Genomic DNA, 25,755 nt, shown 5'->3' with positions numbered 1-25,755 from the left:
TGAGTTCTCTGGTGCTTAACACAATCTGATTTCCTGCTAAAACATTTCCCACATTCTGAACATGAAAAAGGCTTCTCCCCTGTGTGAGTTCTATGGTGTTTATCCAGACTCCCTTTCTGGTTAAAACATTTCCCACATTCTAAACATGAAAAAGGCTTCTCTCCTGTGTGGATTCTCTGGTGCGTAACACAATCTGATTTATTGTTAAAACATTTCCCACATTCTAAACATGAAAAAGGCTTCTCTCCTGTGTGGATTTTCTGGTGCTTAATACAAGCTGATTTACTGATAAAACATTTCCCACATTCTGAACATGAAACAGGCTTCTCCCCTGTGTGAGTTCTATGGTGTTTATCCAGATTCCCTTTCTGGATAAAACATTTCCCACATTCTGAACAGGAAAAAGGCTTCTCCCCTGTGTGAGTTCTCTGGTGCTTAACACAAACTGATTTATTGATAAAACATTTCCCACATTCTGAACATGAAAAAGGCTTCTCTCCTGTGTGAGTTCTCTGGTGCGTAACACAATGTGATTTAATGTTAAAACATTTCCCACATTCTGAACAGGAAAAAGGCTTCTCTCCTGTGTGAGTTCTTTGGTGGGTTACAAAATATGATTTATGTGCAAAACATTTCCCACATTCTGAACAGGAAAACGGCTTCTCCCCTGTGTGAGTTCTCTGGTGCTTAACACAAACTGATTTATTGATAAAACATTTCCCACATTCTGAACAGGAAAAAGGCTTCTCTCCTGTGTGAGTTCTTTGGTGGGTTACAAAATATGATTTATGTGCAAAAAATTTCCCACATTCTGAACAGGAAAAAGGCTTCTCCCCTGTGTGAGTTCTTTGGTGGGTAACAAAATGTGATTTATGTGCAAAACATTTCCCACATTCTAAACATGAAAAAGGCTTCTTCTCTCCTGTGTGAGTTCTCTGGTGCTTAACACAAGCTGATTTATTGATAAAACATTTCCCACATTCTGAACATGAAACAGGCTTCTCCCCTGTGTGAGTTCTATGGTGTTCATCAAGACTCCCTTTACGATTAAAACATTTCCCACATTCTGAACATGAAAAAGGCTTCTCCCCTGTGTGAATTCTCTGGTGGTTAACAAAATGTGATTTCCATGTAAAATATTTACCACATTCTGAACATGAAAATGACTTCTTTGCTTTAGGAGCAGTTTGTTTTGTAATGTCTCTTTTGTGACTTTGGTTTCCCTTAGTAGTCAGTAATGAATCAGAAGATGGGACCTGTTTCATAGGATCAGATGACAGATCTTTGCTGTGAATGGATGATGATGTGTCTGGAGTAACGGCATTCACTTCAGTTGTATCTTGTAGGATCTCAAGATCATCAGATTTAAAAATTGAAGATGTCAGCTGTCCCTCTGATCTCCTTGTACAGTCATCTAACATAAAAAGCAATTTTTTTAAATAAAATATCCTTGAGTTTTATATTTTTCAACACTTCTACTTAAAAAATGGCAAGCAATGTAAAAAAATTTATTTACCAAGACAATGACAGTTCACAGTCTAATTGAAAACCTTGTTGGATGAACCAGTAGTGTGCGGTGTTCAACTGTTTATTCATTCTGCCTCCCAAATCTTCTATAATAATAAATGCGCTAAGCAGCTTCCGGGTTGTAACAACTTCTGTCCAGTTGTAACTGGTGACGTCACAGCACACCTCTTGCCATGTTAACCCTCAACACACCACTCCTCCTCAACACACACTCCTCTCACCTTTCACCATCTCCACTCACGTCCACTCACTTTTTCACTCCACATACGACCCTTTCTCTCACTCCGTCTCTCATACTCACGCCGTCATCGCCGCTGCTCCACGATCCCCGACATCATCTTCCGCCGGCACCATCCTGGATCCAGACGTCGTCCACGCCGGCGACATGTTCTTGCGGCGACGCCATCTTGAGTATCGCGAAATCCCGCAATCCAGACAGATTTATTATTACCTCTCAGTGTCTTCGGGACAGCAGTGGTTTTATCTTTAAATTGGATTAATTTGTAATTTAATCTTTTCTAGATGTTTCTTGGCTTCGGATAGTGTTTGAGAATGATTTGGTACAATATTTGTGGTATGTCCTGATGAAGGGGTCACCTGAACCCCCCAAACACGTAGAACCACGTTAACACCTCTACAATTTCTGGAATTCTTGCGGCAGCGCGGGGATGATCCTTCCTTCCAATCTAAGTATATAAGCACTGACAGTGTAGCAGGCATAGCCCGATGGGACTTGTAGTACACACAGCCCCGCAGACCGCCCAATGACCCCCGCACAGCCCCGACATATGCCTAATGACCCCCGCACAGCCCGGCAGACCGCCCAATGACCCCCCACACACACACACAGGCCCATACACGCACAGTCACCGCCCACACACATACACAAGCACACAGTCACCGCCCACACACCGCCCCCACTCTTCCCCCCCTCCCGATCTGCAACGTTTCATCCACAGCAAAAACGCAGATCTTTTTTAGATCTGCCGTTTTGCTCCGGATATGCCCGACTTAATGCAAGTCAATGGGTGCAGAAACGCTGCAGATCCGCACAAAGAATTGACATGAACCCGCAGCGTTTCCACGCAGATTTTTCTGCAGCATGTGCACAGCGCTTTTCAATTTATTCACTTTCATGGTACTGTACAACGCAGCTTATTCTGCTGCGCACCCGCAGGGCCAAATCTACTGCAGAATCTGCAACATGTGCACACACCCTTAGCATGCCTGTACTTAGCAATATTATAGTGAGAAGAACCCACTTAATTTGCGGTGTCTCCTGGAACACAATCTGGGCACTATGTGCTGGGTAATAAAATGGCAAATGTGTAATTTTCACTCTCCAACATCCACTGTGTGTTAATTTCCGGAAAGTGGCTGTGGAGTCAAAATATTCACTCCTCCTAAGGATTATAACCCTCAGTGAATTAATTAATAACATGGAATCACTTTATGGGGATTTCTACTATTCTGGTTTTCTGTTATTTAGTTATATTAGGGCTTCTGCATATGGTGTGTCCAATCTCATCTGGGATCTGTTCCTGCTGTCCAGTTGGAGTAATCTGCTCCCTACTTCAGCCAATTGGAAAGTACCACACCCTACTAAAGCGCAAAGCACATGGCCGGAATCTGCCAGATACAGCGCTGTTCTCCTCTGGTTCAGTCCTCTGTGCTCAACTTGTGGCTTGTGTATTTATCCCCTGCTGTGACCGTGGCCCGTTTACTGACTACTCTTGTGTCTTCTGATTCTGTATTCTGTCCTTCTGGTTCTGACCCAGCTACCTGACTATTCTTCTTGCCATCTAACTCCACAGAATAGCAGGTAACACCATGGTCCAAGCCTAGGGGTCCCTGTGTAAGTCCAGATCCATGTAATGGTGTTAAAGGGCGATGAGCAAGGCAATCCTTGGGATATGGAGAGTAGAGAAGATAGAGCCAAGCATGTTCATGGTGGACATCTTTTGAGCTGCCAGGTGACCATGAACAGTGCTCCCAATACATTGTTTCTGCAAACTATTCCAGCTAGATCTGCATTCAAATAGCTAAATGGCGCTCCTTCCCTTCTGAACACTGCCATGTGCCCAGACAGTAGTGTACAACCGTATGTAGGGTATAGTGCGAAGCTGGAAAATAATTTGTAAGATCCATTTGTTTCCTATTATCCTCTGTGAATAATTTATCACCACATAAAGTGACACACGTCAGATATTAATAATGGGGCCTGATTAAGAACACAAAACTGGCTGCGGGAAGAGGTTAAATCAGAGGATTTTGGACACTACTGTAATCAAACACTGTGACTATAGACAATAACATCTACTGAAATGATCAAACTCCACAGTCTCCATCAGTAATAAATGAGCAGCAAGTGGTGAAACCTCTCTGGGGTAATTAGAATATGGGGCTCGGTGACGTCACAATCTAAACTATTGTAAGGTCCAATATTTTCTGTCAGATGAGATTCAAGAAGAAATATTGCACATTTATAGAGAACTGTGTATAAGGCCGGTTTCACACGTCCTGATATTTCCGGTACCGGAGATGTCCATGTGTGTAATACTTGTGGCACATGTGTGACAACCATGTGCAGCATCAGTGCAGTATGTTCCCCGGCGGCGGGTGCTGAAGACGCTCAGGGAGAATGATGAGAGTTATACAAAAGTCAGAATGATGACAGCAGGTGGCGGCTTTTGGGACTATTACTCCCATCAACCTACACCTGCAGCAGGAGCGGATGATGGGAGTATTCCTCACCCGCCACCTGCGCTATAACTAAATAAATGAATGAAAAAAAATGGCGTGGGTTCCCCTGTATTTTCTATAACCAAAGAAAAAAATGAATGTTGCTTTGAGAAAGAACAAGATACTGTTCGAAACGCGTTGCTTGTTACACACAACCATGTGATTCTCTTTTACTGGATCTTTTGGACTTGCTTTTATTCACAATAAATTGGAATTTTGGAAGCTGGATTTTTTTTCCCTCTTTTTTGCTTATTTTCTATAACCAGTCTTTCAAAACTCACATCTGGGGCCTGCAACCCTCAGCTGTCAGCTTCAGCAAGGCTGGCTATCAAGACTAGAGGGGTCCCCACTCTGTTTTTTAATCATTTAAATAATTTAAAAAAAAAACAGCGTGGGGACCCCCCATTTTTGACAACCAGCCTTGCTAAAGCTGACAACTGGGGGCTGGTATTCTCAGGCTAGTAAGGGGCCATGGATATTGAACCCCCAGCCTAAAAATAACAGCCCGCAGCTGCCCAGAAAAGGCACATCTATTAGATGCTCCAATTCTGGCGCTTTGCCCGGCTTTTCTCACTTGCCCTGTAGTGACGGCAAGTGGGGTTCATATTTGTGGGGTTGATGTCACCCTTGTATTGTCAGGTGACATAAAAAAAACTTTATTCTGGCTGTGTCTTTATTTACCATATAACTATAGAATTAGTAATGTTTGGGTGTCTTAAAGACAGCGCTCCATTACGTGGGCTTAGTAATGGAGAGGCGTCTATAAGACCCCTATCCATTCCTAATCCTATAGTTATATGGTAAATAAAGACACAGCCAGAATAAAGTCTTTTATTAGAAATAAAACAAAACACAGGGCAAGTGTGAAGAGCCGGGCAGAGCGTTGGAATTGGCGCATCTAATAGGTGTGCCATTTTTGGGCAGCTGTGGGCTGGTTATTGTTTAACCCCTTCGGTGCCAATCCGACCAGTGACGCCTATGTGGCATCATAAATAGATCTCCCTCCTGTGGGTCGGGTGACCGGGTTCAATCAAAGGTCACCCGACCCGCCGTTACAGGGAGACCTAGACTCGGGGATACGATCACTCCTGGTGACCTTTTAGTCACCCCCCTCACATCTGATTGGAGCTAGCGTCCATTTGACGCTAGCTGTCCAATCAGATATGGAGGGGCAGAGTAAAACGATGGCCTCAGCTTCATCCCGTTTGTGGAAGCTGAGGAGTGAGGTGACTGACAGCTGCCCTGCCCCGTGATCAGCGCCGCCGCCACTGACATACAATACACACCTCTTCTTCCCCACTGCCTGTTTCCATCCCCTCAACCGCTAACTACACCCTGCACTCCTGATTAACCCCTGCCCCCCTGATCAACCCCTGCACCCCTGATCATCTCCCCTGCTGCTGCAGGCTCCTCAGCCCCTTCTTCCTGTGCCTGACAGCCCCCTCCTGGCCCCCCCCGTGATCACCCCTCAGCCCCCAATTAACCCCTGCCCCCCTGATCAACCCCTGCACCCCTGATCATCTCCCCTGCTGCTGCAGGCTCCTCAGACCCTTCCTCCTGTGCCTGACAGCCCCCTCCTGGCCCCCCCCATGATCACCCCTCAGCCCCCGATTAACCCCTGCCCCCCTGATCAACCCCTGCCCCCATGATCAACCCCTGCTGCTACATATCCACTTCCATCTCATCAGCCCCTTTCTGCCCCCGGTGATCATCCCCCTGCTGCTGCTGCAGCTCCCTCCTGCCCCCCCGCGCTCCTGACAGCTCCTTCCTGCCCCCCCACGTGCCTGACAGCCCCCTCCTGATAGCCGCCTCCTGCAGTAAAGTTTCAACAAACACTCGCAAATACACACGTGCACTATAATAAACTTTTTTTTACGCACGCACACACACATAATGTCCCGCTCATCCCAGTCATCAAGGGTCTACTCAATTGAGGAGTCATATGACATTATTGCCTCCGAAACTGATAGTGAGGGACATGACCCCACTTTTCTCTATTCCTCCCACTCTTCCTCCTCCAGCGACACAGACTTACCACCACCAAGATGTCACAGGACAAAAAATCGTCTGGAGCCCAGGGAGGAAGAGACGGAGGCCGGGGAAGGAGACCCACAGCCAAATGTGAGTTTCCCCCAACCTAGTGCTAGTCAGGCCCAACCTAGCACTAGTGCCCCCTCCTGGACCCCTGTCCCTGAGAATTTTGCTCCACGGATTCCTGATTTCATTCCCCAATCAGGAATCCAGTTTGAGACTGCCAACTTCAGGGAAATAGACTTTTTCAAAGTCTATTTCTCGGAGTCAATCGTCAGTCTCATGGTGGAGCAAACAAACTTGTATGCCCAGCAATTTTTGGCGGAACACCCAATTTTTTCATTCTCTACTTGGAGTCCCATTGACTCTGTAGAAATGATGAAATATTGGGGACTGGTCCTTTACATGGGGATTGTGAAGAAACCAGAAATTCGTTAATACTGGAGTACTGATATTTTATATCAAACTCCAGTATTTGGCATGGTTATGAGTCGCAGACGTTCTGAGGCGATTCCTAAATTTCTTCATTTCAGGGACAATACTCACAGCCTTCCCCGCGATGACCCAAATTTTGAAAGACTGTTCAAAATTTGGCCGGTCATCGAACACTTCAGCAACAAGTTTGCTGAAGTGTACATTCCCCAAAGGGAAATTTCTGTGGCTGAATCCCTCATCCACTTCAAAGGGAGGCTTCAGTTCTGTCAGTACCTGCCCAGCAAAAGGGCAAGGTACGGGATAAAACTCTACAAGCTGTGCGAGAGTACCTCAGGGTACACGCTCAGCTTTAGAGTTTACCAAGGGAAGGACACCAGGATCCAGCCCCCAGAATGTCCACCTGCTCTGGGGGTGAGTGGGAAAATAGTGTGGGATTTGGGCCACCCTCTGCTTGATAAAGGTGGCCATCTGTACGTTGATAACTTTTATACAAGCATCGCACTCTTTCACTCCCTCTCTGCCAGAGCCACCGTCGCTTGCGGTACCGTGCGCAGAAGCCGGAGGGGTCTCCCTTTGTCACTAATTGAGCAGCCTCTCCCAAAGGGTGAGAGCTGAGCCCAATGTAGCGGCAACATGCTTGTGGTCAAGTTCAAAGACAAAAGAGAGGTCTTTCTCTTGAAATTCCATGGTCCCGGCACCACGGCCACCACCGTTCGAGGTACCCCAGACCAGGTCCACAAACCGGACTGTGCCCTGGGGTACACCAAACACATGCGGGGGAGTTGATCTTTCTGATAAAGTCCTCCAGCCCTATCGTGCCATGAGGAGCGCAAAAGTGTGGTATAAAAAACTGGCTGTGCACATCGTACAAACGGCACTGTATAACGCATGCGTGCTATCACGATGTGCAGGCCAGACCAACAACACCTTCCTTCAGTTCCAGGAAGCGGTGATAAAGGCCATGATTTTTGGAGAGGAGGACGGAGCGTGCCCCAGCACCCCTGGAACTCAAGTTTCCCGTGTGGTACCAGGACAACATGCTCCCACTAAGGGGAGAGCAAAAATAAAGGTGCCGGGTGTGCTATAAAAGGGGGATAAGAAGGGAAACTCGTTTCCAATGTGAAACGTGTCCTGACAAACCTGGACTGTGTACGAATGAATGCTTCAGAATTCATCACACGTCCGGGGACTAAACACATCCTGACATTCCACTACAGAACTCACCCACACCAGGCTGACATACACTACACCACACACACCGACCTGACATACACTACACCACACACCACAACCTGACATACACTACACCACACACCAACCTGACATACACTACACCACACACCAACCTGACATACACTACACCACACACCGACCTGACGTACACTACACCACACACCCAACCTGACATACACTACACCACACACCAACCTGACATACACTACACCACACACCAACCTGACATACACTACACCACACACCGACCTGACGTACACTACACCACACACCCAACCTGACATACACTACACCACACACCAACCTGACATACACTACACCACACACCAACCTGACATACACTACACCACACACCGACCTGACGTACACTACAACACACACCCAACCTGACGTACACTACACTACACACAGACCTGACATACACAACACCATACACACAGACCTGACATACACAACACCACACACACCAACCTGACGTACAATACATCACACACCGACCTGACATACACTACACCACACACAGACCTGACATACACACCACATACAGACCTGACATACACAACACCATACACACAGACCTGACATACACAACACCACACACACCAACCTGACGTACAATACATCACACACCGACCTGACATACACTACACCACACACAGACCTGACATACACACCACATACAGACCTGACATACACAACACCATACACACAGACCTGACATACACTACAACACACACAGACCTGACATACACTACACCACACACACCAACCTGACATACACTACACCACACACAGACCTGACATACACACCACATACAGACCTGACATACACAACACCATACACACAGACCTGACATACACAACACCACACACACCAACCTGATGTACAATACATCACACACCGACCTGACATACACTACACCACACACAGACCTGACATATACAACACCACACACCGACCTGACATACACTACACCACACACAGACCTGACATACACAACACCATACACACAGACCTGACATACACAACACCACACACCAACCTGACATACACAACACCACACACCCCAACCTGACATACACTACACCACACACACCAACCTGACATACACAACACCACACACAGACCTGACATACACTACACCACACACCCCAACCTGACGTACACTACACCACACACCGACCTGACATACACTACACCACACACACCATCCTGACGTACACTACACCACACACAGACTTGACATACACAACACCATTCACACCAACCGGACAAAGTGTGTCAGGTTGTTGTGTGAGGCGTAGTGTACGTCAGGTTGGTGTGTGTGGTGTAGTGTATGTCAGGTTGATGTGGGTGGTGTAATAAACACCACACACCAATCTGACATATACTACACTACACACACTAATCTGACGTACACTACATACTTTCCATACGCGACATGGTTTCCGCTAACGATTGGAGCTAATTTTCCCTTCAAAAAGTCAAATGGCGCTCCTTCCCTTCCGAGCCCTGCCGTGCGCCCAAACAGTGGTTTATGACCACATATGAGGTATCGGTGTACTCAGGAGAAATTGCCCAACAAATTTTAGGATCCATTTTATCCTGTTGCCCATGTGAAAATGAAAAAATGAGGCTAAAAGAACATTTTTGTTGGAAAAATTAAAATGTCCATTTTTTCCTTCCACATTGCTTTAGTTCCTGTGAGGCACCTGAAGGGTTAATAATCTACTTGAATGTGGTTTTGAGCACCTTGAGGGGTGCAGTTTTTGGAATGGTGTCACTTTTGGGTGTTTTCTGTCATATTGACCCCTCAAAGTGACTTCAAATGTGAGGTGGTCATCACTAAGAAAAAATGGTGATGTAAAAATGAGAAATCGCTGGTCAACTTTTAAACCTTATAACTTCCTAACAAAATTTTTTTTTTCCCAAAATTGTGCTGATGTAAAGTAAACATTTGGAAAATGTTATTTATTAACTATTTTATGTCACATAACTCTCTGGTTTAATAGAATAAAAATTCAAAATTTGAAAATTGTGAAACTTTCAAAATTTTCACCAAATATCCAATTTTTTCACAAATAACCGCAAAAATTATTGACCTAAATTTACCACTAACATGAAGCCCAATAGGTGATGAAAAAAATCTCAGAATCGCTAGGATCCGTTGAAGCGTTCCTGAGTTATTACCTCATACAGGGACACTGGTCAGAATTGCTAAAAAAAGGCCCGGTCATTAAGGTCAAAATAGGCTGGGTCAACCTTATATAAGTCAGTTCACATATGGTGTACCAAGATGGCGTCTGTGTCTTCAGACAACACCCTAGAAGAAATCCTTGGAATGCAGAAGCTGAGATACTGGATACCATATATGGAAGTGAAGCTGAAATGGACCTATCATAGACTGACACTGGCTACTAAGAAGATTGTGTGACACCCATTTTCTGTCACTTTGTCTTGAGAATAAACATCAGTTGTGTGCAAGCCTTTGCTGAGAAAGGAGTAGACATCTAACTCTGTGCTCGGTGTGACTCTTTAAGCGTGCACTCGGCCTATATTGGGTCAGGTACAAGCAATCATATAGATCTCGCTTTAAGGGATCACCCTCACACTAATCCCAGGGGGTAGGTGGATCCTCCAGGTTGTAAGTTATATAGAAAAGGGCTTTCAATGCCCAAAGTCATTTGAACAGTATTGGGTGGAGGAGAATGTTGTGTGTTGTGAGTTCATTTTTCCCTTCGTCACTGAGGTCTGGTGAACTCCCTATTCTGGTAAAGGAAGGTAATGTGCCTGATTATCAGGCACCTGAGCCTAATGAGGATGACTGGCTGAGTGGAGTCACGGACTGGATATAAGGCTGCCGACGCCCTTCTGCCCTGCGGGTGATTTCTCTGTGGACTTCTAGGACACCAGTCTGATTCCTGCTCCTCTAAAGCTAAGTTTTCTGCTTTGCCTGTTAGCATTTGTGTTTTGTTTTTGTTTGCCTTGCTTTTCTGGATTCTGCCATTCCCTGCTGGGGTGAGCTGAATCTCCTTTTGCCGGTTGCTCTGTCTTCAGAATATTCCTGAGTACTGACATAGCTTTTTTGAAGCCTAGCGTCTTCAGGGCCTTTTTCACTGTCAGTCTGTTGGCTCTTATTTTCATAGGGTTTTTCACGGATTGCAGACAGCAGCCTTCCTTACCTTTCCTATCTAGTTAGCTTGGGCCCCGTCTTTGCTCAGTCTATCTTTCTGTCTGTGTTAGTGTTTTCATCTTGCTTCACCGTCATTATATGTTGGGGGCTGCCTATTGCTTTGGGGTCTGCTCTGGGGCAGTTTAGATTTCCCCTTTCTTTCTTTAGGCCTATTTAATTCTCCGGCTGTGATCGAGGGGTCTAGGGCATTGTAGGAACCCCCCACGGCTACTGTTAGTTGTTGTGGATAGGATCAGGGGTCTGCAATCCGATAGAAGCCAACCTCTCTGGTTTTCTGTACTTAGCTAGCATTTCTGTTTTTGCCTCCTACGGTGACTCAATCATAACAGTTGTGGTCTAGAGGCAAAATGGTGATCATGGTTTTACGGCCGGACTACACCACCGATAAAGCATCCACAGCCGGTGACTGAGAGGAATCTGTGACTTCTCTGCATTCAGTGGTTACTACTCACCTGGGTAGTCATATGTGGGAATCTCCTCTTTACACCGCTCATCATCTCTCACATATGTCTCTGTAGTATTAATATGGGTCAGATCTTCACCCTGAAACACATAATGTAAAAGTCACAGACAGATGGAGAAGTCCCATCTATGATCAGCTCTAATCCTGCCATCTCCACCGCTCTCATTACACAAGTATAAAACATATAATACTGGTGGATAAAACAAGACTGAGCACAAGACCTTCACAGCCGTCTACACATCATAGGGGGATCTCCTGACACCTTCTCTCCATCTACCTGATGATCCTGAGGAACACTGGGATCTTCTTGGTTACAGTCCTGTGGGAGAAGAGGACGGGGACATCTCTCTGGTGTAGTCCTCTTACTGGATAGATCTGGAGGAAACACATACAGGGACTGAATTCATTCTCTACATACAGATAATTATAGGCCGTGTGTATTTAGTCCTGTCTATTACCTGGAGATGTGAGGGGCTGGGGAACCTCCATTATGACGTTCTTGTACAGATCTCTGTGTCCTTCTAATTACTCCCACTCCTCCATGGAGAAATAGACAGCGACATCCTGACACCTTATAGGAACCTGACACATACAATGATACCGTCATCCCCCCGATCCCTTCATAGTGTTACTGTATAATGTCCCAGCATTCCCAGCAGTGTCACCTCTCCTGTCAGCAGCTCAATCATCTTGTAGATGAGTTCTAGGATCTTGTGCTCATTGATGTCCACATGGATCAGGGGGTGAGGTGGAGGCCCCTTGATTGGGCTCAGGGGTCTTCCACATCCCTCAGACACAGGGTCCTGACAGCGATCACTAGAGGTCTTCTTCACCACTGTGTAATCCTGGTTATGGAGAGACACATTAATAAATCTCACTACAGACATTTCCAGAGTCCTCACCTCTCCAGTTCTGTCCATCTGTTATTCCCATAGATAAGAATGATGTAATGTGACGTCATCAGAATCTCTCACCTCTCCAGTGAGACGGAAGAGGATCTCTAGGGTGAGGTGTAACATCCTCTCCGCCATCTTGTCTCTGTCCATATCCATCCTTGATGGGTAAATCAGGAAAATTCTCTTCTGTAGAAGATCTTCACTGAGAGGATCCGATATTGTAGACATCTGAATGAGAAGAAGATGATCCGATGTAACATCATAAGAATCCTGTGTAATAATACAATTACTGGAGATAATAAGGGAAACATATGAGGAGATTTATTATCTTACAGGGTTTAGTTTTCTTCCCTGACATCTACTAATAAAACCTATATATTTAGGCCACAGACAACAAGCAGTTTCCTCCTCAGAGTCGGCAGCTGAACACGTTCCTCATAGACTCATCTTCCATAACGCTAATTCTCGTCTCATTACCGACACTGGAATCGGCATTAGCAATACTGCAGGAGATATTCATTACACGCGACATGAGAAATAACTCCTTCATGATGAGGACGACATCTTCATCTTCTACTGCGGCTCTAGAGACAGATTTGGCCAGAGTCGGTCACTGCCTCCATCCCCACCGGCCGTCTATATGAAGGTTTCCCGTCTTCCCCACACTGGAATCTTCTATCACGTTAGATCTCAGCTCTGAGTCACACACAGAAGTTTGAGGCTTTTAGAAAAGATTTTTTGTTTCCACAATCAACGCGGACAGAAATGATTGGATCCCAAAGTCTCCATGTACAGTGATTTATGGGGATTATTTCTGGCCTTAGGTTTTCCTATATTACAAGAAAAACTCCAGAAAAAGCCGATATTAAAATGTTTCTAAAGAAAATTGGCTCCAACAATTCTTGCAAGAAGAAAGAAAATATACAAAAAGCAGAAGACACATTTTATAATTTTTAACATGTTGAACATTTATTAAAAAGAAATGAATCTTTTTGTGCCCCAGAACATAGATGTACACCGCAGGGACGGCACAGATGAGGCTTCAACAAAAACCCGGACAGTTTAACCACTTGCTGCTGTGAAAAGCAAACATGGCATCTAAGAAGGTGTGACAGAGTTTGGCTGAATGCCCCCCGCCCCCAAGTACTCGATAGTATGGGGCGGCCTAGTTACTCCGATACTTACATGCCTAATAATGGGGTCTGGGCTGCAATGTATGAAGGTCTATTAGGCCGGGCCAGAGGCAGCGTCCAATAAGTTACCTTATAACGCCCCCATACACATTACACTAAAGTTAGATGAAAGCACTGATTTCGGGGGGATTGGCCGACCATATAATGTATTTGGGGGCCTCCTGACAGATGATGTCAGGGCAGAGAAGGATCTGACATCCTGAATTTCAGAGGATAATCCGTTTGTTCTTCCTGTAGATAATCCTCCTCTAGAGGAGTCTGGAGGCGACTCTCTCATACAGACCACAGGAAAGCTGGAATATTTGTGTGTATGGGGGAGTCGGGAGAGATCGCCGTCTGCCAAATGACCGTTCAGCCAACTCTGATCTCATGTGTATGGGGCGTTAGTATTACACTGACAGGCAGTGATGATACACGGCACTACAGTAGTACAGGGCATCACCGGAGCCATCAGAGGCTTGTATGTTGTATGATCGCACTGATCAGAGGGGTTTAAAAAAGGTTTAAAGTGAAAAAAAATCACAGTTTCAGCAACAAGAAATATCCATCACTATATGGAAAGCAGAGTCACTGCACAATGTTAGTTACATCACGTCCATAACTACTTTATTATACTCAATCATCCAAAAAGCAACAGGAAGCCATGTCTAAAATATAGCAATCTTTATTGAAATATAGTTAAAAAAGTTTTATATAAAACTGACAATACGGGTATTAAAAGTGCGGGCACTACAAAAAATCACCACATCAAGAGGAAAACCGCACAAAAACATCCAAAATTTACATATGCAAAAAATGCTTGAATGGTTGCAAAATAAACAAGTGTTTATACATGGGACTTGTGACTTATTTCAATAAATTCCAGTGCATCTCAAAACAAATTTTTTATAAGTCAAAAAACTGCAAATGTGCAAAAATATAAAAAGGATTGAAGCATTGTATAATCAGCATATGAGTGTCTTTAAAAATGTGACAAAATAAGCAATCCAAAAGTATGCAGATTTGCATGAATGAGAATATACAATTAGGGGATCATATAGCCAGTGTGTGCCTGTGCAAAGTAAGGCAGCAAAAAAACCCTAAGAAGCATTTCCAAGCAGAAGGTAAGTATAAAATAAGACAATATGATCAGTGCATTTTACCTCAGGGTGCGGGCAGGAGGACCCCGACACGCGTTTCGTGGCAGCTTTATCAAGGCACCCTCAATAAAGGAGTGGTTTTGCAGATGGGGACCACAGACCACATCTCAGTACCAATGCTTTCTGGCTGATGTTTTGGTCACTTTTGAATGTTGGCTGTGCTTTCATACTCGTGGTAACATGAGACGGACTCTACAACCCACACAAGTGGCTCAGGTAGTGCAGCTCATCCAGGATGGCACATCAATGCGAGCTGTGGCAAGAAGGTTTGCTGTGTCTGTCAGCGTAGTGTCCAGAGGCTGGAGGCGCTACCAGGAGACAGGCCAGTACACTAGGAGATGTGGAGGGGGTCATATGAAGGCATCAACCCAGCAGCAGGACCGCTACCTCCACCTTTGTGCAAGGAGGAACAGCAGCAGCACTGCCAGAGCCCTGCAAAATGATCTCCAGCAGGCCACAAATGTGCATGTGTCTGCACAAACGGTTAGAAACTGACTCCATCAGGATGGTCTGAGGTCACGACGTCCACAGATGGGGGTTGTGCTCGCAGCCCAACACCGTACAGGACGCTTGGCATTTGCCACAGAACACCAGGATAGGCAAATTCGCCACTGGCGCCCTGTGCTCTTCACAGATGGAAGCAGGTTCACACTGAGCACATGTGACAGACGTGACAGAGTCTGGAGACGCCGTGGAGAGCGATCTGCTGCCTGCAACATCCTTCAGCATGACTGGTTTGGCAGTGGTCAGTAATGGTGCGGGGTGGCATTTCTTTGGAGGCCACACGATGTTGGGCTGTGAGCACAACCCCCATGGAGACACAATTGTGCCTTTACCTGGAGATAAATTCCCAGTGGGGGCAATTTCCAAAATGCAATAACTTAAGTGGGGAATTCAGCTCTTTTCACACTTAAGGGATCTGTATATGGAGTCTACAAACTACAGTGGGAAATAAGGATTTGTTACGCTGACAATTTTGGGGTAAAGTCACATTTTTGTGAGGAAATAAAGTAAAATTGTCATTTTTTCCTTCCACATTGCTTAAATTCCTGTCACACTATCCGAATTCAGATATTGTCCTGTCAGAAAGGAGAATACAGGGAGCGAAAGGGTTAATAGGACTCACAGGAGGAACCGGACCAGAAAGCAGAAGATCCAGGAGTGTCTGCCACATATATGACTGCTCTGTGTGCACAGGACCTGTGATGAGGTCACAGGAGGGGAGGAGTCAGGGGTCACATGATCAGGGGCCTCAGTGTGTGCAGGACTCAGTGTGCTGGAGCGCTCCCGATAATCAGCTGCGTGTGTCGCACTGGGTGATAGTCACAGCACCTGCATGGAGGGCGACACATGCAGCTGATTATCGGGAGCGCTCCAGGGATCCGGGGTCCCGATGCAGCTATTCGGTAAGCGATATTAGCAAATAACAACTTCTCCGACGATATTCGCTCATCTCTAGTAATAACAGCTCAAAGAAATTCACCAAACTTTTCATTAAGTTTAATAGTAAGACCCTATTAAATATTGAGCACCAGCGGGACGAAGCATTGACAGTGGCATGTAAAAGTGTGGGCGCCCCGGGTCAAAATGACTGTGAACAGTAGTAAGATGAAGATGAAATGATCTCTAAAAGGCCGAACCTCTAAGATGACACATGGCCTTTGTATTTTAGGCAAAAATAATAAAATATTTATATATAGACTATTTTACAATTTCATAATTGCAAAAAGGAAAAAGGGGCGATGCAAAACTTTGGGCACCCTGGGAGATTTGTGTACTGAGATAATTTTGATCAAGATTTTACATCTTAATTAGATTGTTAGGGTTATGGTGAGATCACATGGTGACCAGGAGCTACAGTCTGAGGAAAGGACTAAAAAGCCTTCACTAGACCCCTGTACAGCTGTATAATGAGGCCCAGGCTTTATAGTGAAGGGACAGGAGTGATGGCCTGTTCCCAGGAGCTACAGTCTGAGGAAAGGGCTAAAAAGCCTTCACTAGACCCCTGCACAGCTGTATAATGAGGCCCAGGCTTTATAGTGAGGGGACAGGAGTGAGGGCCTGTTCCCAGGAGCTACAGTCTGAGGAAAGGGCTAAAAAGCCTTCACTAGACCCCTGTACAGCTGTATAATGAGGCCCAGGCTTTATAGAGAAGGGACAGGAGCGAGGGCCTGTTCCCAGGAGCTACAGTCTGAGGAAAGGGCTAAAAAGCCTTCACTACACCCCTGTACAGCTGTATAATGAGGTCCAGGCTTTATAGTGAAGGGACAGGAGTGAGGGCCTGATCCCAGGAGCTACAGTCTGAGGAAAGGGCTAAAAAGCCTTCACTAGACCCCTGTACAGCTGTATAATGAGGCCCAGGCTTTATAGTGAAGGGACAGGAGTGAGGGCCTGTTCCCAGGAGCTACAGTCTGAGGAAAGGGTTAAAAAGCCTTCACTAGACCCCTGTACAGCTGTATAATGAGGGCCAAGCTTTATAGTGAAGGGACAAGAGTGAGGGCCTGATCCCAGGAGCTACAGTCTGAGGAAAGGGCTAAAAAGCCTTCACTAGACCCCTGTACAGCTGTATAATGAGGTCCAGGCTTTATAGTGAAGGGACAGGAGTGAGGGCCTGTTCCCAGGAGCTACAGTCTGAGGAAAAGGCTAAAAAGCCTTCACTAGACCCTTGTACAGCTGTATAATGAGGCCCAGGCTTTATAGTGAAGGGACAGGAGTGAGGGCCTGTTCCCAGGAGCTACAGTCTGAGGAAAGGGTTAAAAAGCCTTCACTAGACCCCTGTACAGCTGTATAATGAGGGCCAAGCTTTATAGTGAAGGGACAAGAGTGAGGGCCTGTTCCCAGGAGCTACAGACTGAGGAAAGAGCTAAAAAGCCTTCACTAGACCCCTGTACAGCTGTATAATGAGGCCCAGGCTTTATAGTGAAGGGACAGGAGTGAGAGTGTGTGCCAAGGAGCTACAGTCTGAGGAAAGGGCTAAAAAGCCTTCACTAGACCCCTGAACAGCTGTATAATGAGGCCCAGGCTTTATAGTGAAGGGACAGGAGTGAGGACCTGTGCCCAGGAGCTACAGTCTGAGGAAAGGGCTAAAAAGCCTTCACTAGACCCCTGTACAGCTGTATAATGAGGCCCAGGCTTTATAGTGAAGGGACAGGAGTGAGGGCCTGTTCCCAGGAGCTACAGTCTGAGGAAAAGGCTAAAAAGCCTTCACTAGACCCTTGTACAGCTGTATAATGAGGCCCAGGCTTTATAGTGAAGGGACAGGAGTGAGAGTCTGTGCCCAGGAGCTACAGTCTGAGGAAAGGGCTAAAAAGCCTTCACTAGACCCCTGAACAGCTGTATAATGAGGCCCAGGCTTTATAGTGAAGGGACAGGAGTGAGGACCTGTGCCCAGGAGCTACAGTCTGAGGAAAGGGCTAAAAAGCCTTCACTAGACCCCTGTACAGCTGTATAATGAGGTCCAGGCTTTATAGTGAAGGGACAGGAGTGAGGGCCTGTTCCCAGGTGCTACAGTCTGAGGAAAAGGCTAAAAAGCCTTCACTAGACCCCTGTACAGCTGTATAATGAGGCCCAGGCTTTATAGTGAAGGGACAGGAGTGAGAGTCTGTGCCCAGGAGCTACAGTCTGAGGAAAGGACTAAAAAGCCTTCACTAGACCCCTGAACAGCTGTATAATGAGGCCCAGGCTTTATAGTGAAGGGACAGGAGTGAGGACCTGTGCCCAGGAGCTACAGTCTGAGGAAAGGGCTAAAAAGCCTTCACTAGACCCCTGTACAGCTGTATAATGAGGTCCAGGCTTTATAGTGAAGGGACAGGAGTGAGGGCCTGTTCCCAGGAGCTACAGTCTGAGGAAAAGGCTAAAAAGCCTTCACTAGACCCTTGTACAGCTGTATAATGAGGCCCAGGCTTTATAGTGAAGGGACAGGAGTGAGGGCCTGTTCCCAGGAGCTACAGTCTGAGGAAAGGGTTAAAAAGCCTTCACTAGACCCCTGTACAGCTGTATAATGAGGGCCAAGCTTTATAGTGAAGGGACAAGAGTGAGGGCCTGTTCCCAGGAGCTACAGACTGAGGAAAGAGCTAAAAAGCCTTCACTAGACCCCTGTACAGCTGTATAATGAGGCCCAGGCTTTATAGTGAAGGGACAGGAGTGAGAGTCTGTGCCCAGGAGCTACAGTCTGAGGAAAGGGCTAAAAAGCCTTCACTAGACCCCTGAACAGCTGTATAATGAGGCCCAGGCTTTATAGTGAAGGGACAGGAGTGAGGACCTGTGCCCAGGAGCTACAGTCTGAGGAAAGGGCTAAAAAGCCTTCACTAGACCTCTGTACAGCTGTATAATGAGTCCCAGGCTTTATAGTGAAGGGACAGGAGTGAGGGCCTGATCCCAGGAGCTACAGTCTGAGGAAAGGGCTAAAAAGCCTTCACTAGACCCCTGTACAGCTGTATAATGAGGCCCAGGCTTTATAGTGAAGGGACAGGAGTGAGAAAAGTGGGGAAAGGAGGAAGAAGAGCCGGACTGCCCATCACTAACCTGCAGAGCCGCACTCCACATATATGGCTGCTGTGTGCACAGGACCTGTGATGAGGTCACAGGAGGGGAGGAGTCAGGGGTCACATGATCTCCGGAGTGCAGACCTCCATGGAGACTTCTCCTCAGTCAGTGACATTCCCGCCATTATTCGCCCCTCACTACTGGCACAATTACCCCGCGCCGCCTTCTCTACACAGTGTTATGTGTGGAATGTAACGTGTGGTTTCTCTGGAGGGAAATAGACCCCACACATGAGGGAATTCTCACCAGTTACCGGCCGTCTACTATATGGCGGCATATGATTGTGCTATCGACTCCACACCAGGAGCTAAAATGCCCAAATCTCTAATGTAACCGCTATAAGAGAAGATATAACAAATTTCCCCTAAACTCACACAGCGGAGGAGGCCTCACTTGGAGCAATGTGACTCGCGCACAGAAAATCTGTTCCCGGTTCTGTGATTAAGTTATCGGCCAACAGGAAGAAGAAAGGTCTGAATTACAGCCCAGACTGGAGGAGAAACTGCAGAAGGTAGAATCGGCCAATCAGCGCTCTTCACCCCTATACTTATCTACACAAATACAAGATATGAAATGACAATTAGACGCCATTCTCACCACCAGAACGGAGAGGCGCTAACTTGGAGTAAAGCCGCGTTCTATCACCATGCCAATAAGCCTAATAAGATGCCGCTCGTAAGCTCAGAATGAGAGAGTCACTGGATATAATCTCCTCTATAAAAGACCCTAAGGGTCAGATCTCAGCCCACCCCGATGTCATGTATAGCACTTATAATGAATACCCTCAGAGTTTGTATTCGCCCCCACAATCACCCCCCCTCACTACTGGAGTCATTCCTTCACACACTACATCTACCTAACCTGACTGAGTCTGCGGCACAACAACTCCATTTACATATCTCTGAGGAGGAAATAGTTTCAACAATCAAAAAACTAAAAAGAGGAAAGGCCCCGGGGCCGGATGGTCTTACAGCAATATATTATAAAAAATGCAGCGATGTGCTGACACCACATATAAAAACCTCTGTAATTCACTACTAAATGGCTCACAGCTGCCCCCTGAGCTCTACGTGGCGCATGTAACCGTAATCCCTAATCCTAAGAAAGATCATCTCACCACAAATTATAGACCTATATCCCTCTTATACATTGACTTCAAAATCTTTACATCCATTGTGACTAACAGGATCAATAAAATCCTCCCTCACCTCATCCATCGGGATCAGGTTGGTTTTATACCAGCGCGACAGGCCCCAGATAATATTAGGAGAGCGTTAAATATTATTCATACAACTAACCTACAGCGAAAGCGACTTCTCCTGCTTGCATTAGATACTGAGAGGGCTTTCGATTCGGTGTCCCGGACATATCTCTTTACGGTTCTATCGGAAGTCGGATTCTCCCCTAAACTTATAAAGTGCCTCCAATTGTTATATGATAGCCCTATCACTTATGTAAAACTCCCGTCACCACACCCCCCTCCAATTAATATTCAGAGGGTACCAGGCAGGGCTGTCCTCTATCTCCGGATCTTTTTGCACTTACAATGGAACCCATTGTGGAAGCAATAAGGAGAGATCAGAATATCCTGGGCCCTGAGAATATGGGAGACCAATATAAAGTCAGCCTCTTTGCGGATGATCTCCTGCTAACATTAATAATTCCCCACACTGCACTCCCTCACTTGTTTTCTCTCCTTCTCGAATTTGAGAAGATCTCAGGGTTGAAGATTAACATTGATAAATCCGAAGCATTATTTGTAAATTTTCCTAAGAGCAAACTAATATAGCCTCCCATTTTGGGTTTATACACAAAGAACATTATCTAACATATCTGGGTATCAACTTAACAACCAACAGGTCACCTCTGTTTAGGTGGAATTACACTCCACTGATCCAAAACTTCCAGAGGGACCTGGATAGATGGGCTTCCTCAAAGTTATCCTGGCTCGGCAGAATACATGCACTAAAAATGGTGTCACTGCCTCGCTTCTTATATCTATTTAGGTCCCTCCCAATTATGGTACCAGCCAGAACGATCACTCATTTACACTCTGTGATGTCTAAGTTTCTTTGGCTAGGAAAACAACCCAGAATTGTGCAAAAACTTATGTTCCATCACAGAAAAGAAGGGGGTTTATCCCTCCCTAATTTTACACTTTATTACAAGTCGGCACAGATTGCTCCATTAATAAGTGCATGTTCATATCCCAATAGTCCGAGATGGGTTATTCTGGAATCATTTCTCTCCAAACCATTCTCTTTATCAGGCCTCATGTGGACCACAGACCGACTTCCACGGGGGTTAATGAATGTGGCTCCTTTTACAGTCCACTCGTTGCTTCTTTGGAGGAAAGTTTAAATATAACTTACAATCAAGCCCTTCTCCCCTGACAGCTATATTACAAAACCCCATGTTCCCGCCAGGCCTTGAGACACAAATGTTTTCTTGGTGGAAGCTGAAAGGTATTCATATACTTCAACATTTGTGTTCCCCATTTAATATCTTACTTGACAGACAGGAATTTGTTCAAAAATTTGAACCTCCAGTTAGGGAGGTAATGCGACTGAACCAGATCTTCCACTTTGCAAAGCAGATCCTCCCGAGCGGTACTACTCTCAGGGCAATGAGTTTTGAAAATAAATGTCTAAATGACCCTTTGGGCAGGGGAACGATCTCATTGATCTACTATGCTATAAATTCTCCACAAAATGATAAAAAATTGAAGTATATGTTACAGTGGGAAGAGGATTTGGGGTTTGAACAGTCAATTGATGAATGGTATCGTAGCTGTGACACCATATCATGAGGTAGTCACCAGACTTCCCTTGTGGAGACCTCCTTAAAACTATTGCCCAGAGTCTATTATGTACAGGAAAAAATTCACAGCATTTTTCCTAAAATCTCAGGAGACTGTTTTGGGGCTGTGGAATATCTGGTGACATGAGACATATTTGATGGTCTTGTACGGTGGTTTCTGAGCTTTGGGAGAAGGTGAAGTATCTGATAGCACAGATGTATGGTGGACCGGTTGTTCTGGAATCTTCTACCCTTTTACTGGGAACCAGGCCTTCCTGTTTTCCAGAAAGCTTTCAGAACCTGGTAAACTACTTATGTAGTAGTTTACCCTGTTCCCTCCTTCCAAATATTATTCTGAATCTGCACCCTACTATTCATCTGTCTCCACACCCTCCATGCACACGATAACTGCACTTGATACTTGACTATTGCACTTAAACACACGGGCTGATGACCGGATCATGCAGCTTTATATGAAAATCCCTATTTATTATAATTGCCAGACCTGAATTAACAAGCATTTCTCACCTACTGTGTCCCCCCATTTCCTTGTAGATTGTAAGCTTGCGAGCAGGGACCTCACTCCTAATGTCACTGTTTGAATTGTCTTAACTTGTATTGAATTTTTTGTCTGTACATGTCCCCGCTTAATTGTAAAATGCTGCGGAATATGTTGGCGCTATATAAATAAAAATTATTCTTCTTATTATTATTATATGTATGGCCACTAAAATCCACATTGCGGCAAAGTGGAAGTCGCCCTCACTGTCAATATCTATGGTGAAAGAGAAGATGAATGACATTATGTTATTCTCATTTGTGGCCCCAGCGTTTCTTGTAGAATAAATCCCTTTCTCACACAGTCCTGTAGTAATGACTTTGTTCTCACGTTTTGTAGGAGGGTTCGTCTGACTCCATCTTATGTTATCAGTATAAGTGCGAGAGATGAGAGACCGACGACCGCAGTTTTACCGTGTGTGTCCGACGTCAGTTCTACAGGGTGAGAGATGCAGGGTCTGTGACCGAAGCTGGGGGTATACGGGTGTATACAGCATACACAGAGGGGTCTGTGACCGAAGCTGGGGTTATACGGGTGTATACAGCATACACAGAGGGGTCCACACAAACGCAGCTCCACTCCGTACACCTCGTACACACACAGCGCTGCTCGGTACATCTCGTACACACACGGCTCCACAACTCCGTACACCTCGCGCACACGCGGCTCCACCACTCCGTACACCTCGCGCACACGCGGCTCCGGTCCGTACACCACGCGCACACGCGGCTCCGCTCCGTACACCTCGCACACACAGAGCTCTGCTCCGTACACCTCGCACACACAGAGCTCCGCTCCGTATACCTCTCACACACAGAGCTCCGCTCCGTACACCTCGTACACACACGGCTCCGCTCCGTTCACCTCGTACACACGCGGCTCCGCTCCGTTCACCTCGTACACACGCGGCTCCGCTCCGTACACCTCGTACACACGCGGCTTCGCTCCGTACACCTCGTACACACGCGACTCCGCTCCGTACACCTCGTACACACACGGCTCCGCTCCGTACACCTCGTACACACACGGCTCCGCTCCGTACACCTCGTACACATGCAGCTCCGCTCCGTACACCTCGTACACACACGGCTCCGCTCCGTACACCTCGTACACACGGCTCTGCTCCGTACACCTTGTACACACACGGCTCTGCTCCGTACACCTCGTACACACACGGCTCCGCTCCGTACACCTCGTACACACGGCTCTGCTCCGTACACCTCGTACACACACGGCTCCGCTCCGTACACCTCGTACACATGCAGCTCCGCTCCGTACACCTCGTACACACGCGGCTCCCCTCCGTACACCTCGTACACACACGGCTCCGCTCCGTACACCTCATACACACACGGCTCCGCTCCGTACACCTCGTACACACACGTGGCTCCGCTCCGTACACCTCGTACACACACGGCTCCGCTCCGTACCCCTCGTACACACGCGGCTCCGCTCCGTACACCTCGTACACACGCGGCTCCGCTCCGTACACCTCTTACACACACGGCTCCGCTCCATACACCCTGTAAACCCCTCCTGACCCCACACAGAAACTTCCCCTCATCCAGCACCATGACAACCAGCACAGCAGAGTCCTGCACACACTGAGGCCCCTGATCATGTGACCCCTGACTCCTCCCCTCCTGTGACCTCATCACAGGTCCTGTGCGCACAGAGCAGCCATATATGTGGTGGACCCTCCTGGACCTTCTGCTTTCTGGGCCGGTTCCTCCTGTGAGTCCTATTAACCCTTTCGCCCCCTGTGTTATTCTTTCCTTAGTTTCCCTGTCTCTGTGTTTCGGGTCGTTGTTCTGTTCGAAGACCCAGCCTCCACCCATCTTCAATGCTGTTACTGAGAGAAGGAGGTTGTTGGCCAAAATCTCCCGGTACATGACCCCATCCATCCTTCCTTCAATACGTTGCAGTTGTCCTGTCCCCTTTACAGAAAAGCCCCCCCAAAGTGTGATGTTTCCCCCACTGTGTTCTTGGGGTTGTACCCATATATTACATATAGATAGAAGATTCCAGTGCGGGGAAGACGGGAAACCTTCATATAGACGGCCGGCGGGGATGGAGTCAGTGACCGACTCTGGCCAAATCTGTCTCTAGAGCCGCAGTAGAAGATGAAGATGTCGTCCTCATCATGAAGGAGTTATTTCTCATGTCGCGTGTAATGAATATCTCCTGCAGTATTGCTAATGCCGATTCCAGTGTCGGTAATGAGACGAGAATTAGCGTTATGGAAGATGAGTCTATGAGGAACGTGTTCAGCTGCCGACTCCGAGGAGGAAACTGCTTGTTGTCTGTGGCCTAAATATATAGGTTTTATTAGTAGATGTCAGGGAAGAAAACTAAACCCTGTAAGATAATAAATCTCCTCATATGTTTCCCTTATTATCTCCAGTAATTGTATTATTACACAGGATTCTTATGATGTTACATCGGATCATCTTCTTCTCATTCAGGTCTCTACAATATCGGATCCTCTCAGTGAAGATCTTCTACAGAAGAGAATTTTCCTGATTTACCCATCAAGGATGGATATGGACAGAGACAAGATGGCGGAGAGGATGTTACACCTCACCCTAGAGATCCTCTTCTGTCTCACTGGAGAGGTGAGAGATTCTGATGACATCACATTACATCATTCTTATCTATGGGAATAACAGATGGACAGAACTGGAGAGGTGAGGACTCTGGGAATGTCTGTAGTGAGATTTATTAATGTGTCCCTCCATAACCAGGATTACACAGTGGTGAAGAAGACCTCTAGTGATCGCTGTCAGGACCCTGTGTCTGAGGGATGGGGAAGACCCCTGAGCCCAATCACGGGGCCTCCACCTCACCCCCTGATCCATGAGGACATCAATGACCAGAAGATCCTAGAACTCACCTACAAGATGATGGAGCTGCTGACTGGAGAGGTGACACTGCTGGGAATGCTGGGACATTATACAGTAACACTATGAAGGGATCGGGGGATGACGGTGTCATTGTAT

General features: G+C 46.4%; 1 protein-coding gene across 1 annotated transcript in view; it reads left to right on the top strand.

Moving 5' to 3' along the window:
- LOC141082416 (uncharacterized) overlaps positions 1-25,755 on the top strand; it is a 197,179-nt gene that overhangs the window by 23,940 nt on the left and 147,484 nt on the right. The window contains exons 2-3 of the mRNA XM_073566356.1: positions 2,050-2,087; positions 25,501-25,680. Of these exons, the coding sequence (XP_073422457.1) occupies positions 2,050-2,087; positions 25,501-25,680 (218 nt within the window). The remainder of the gene's footprint in view (positions 1-2,049; positions 2,088-25,500; positions 25,681-25,755) is intronic.

The sequence above is a fragment of the Dendrobates tinctorius genome, unplaced genomic scaffold, assembly GCF_039654945.1.
Source record: "Dendrobates tinctorius isolate UK_male_01 unplaced genomic scaffold, ASM3965494v1 ptg000017l, whole genome shotgun sequence".
Classification (NCBI taxonomy): domain Eukaryota; kingdom Metazoa; phylum Chordata; class Amphibia; order Anura; family Dendrobatidae; genus Dendrobates; species Dendrobates tinctorius.
This window is presented reverse-complemented; position numbering and strand designations above follow the sequence as displayed.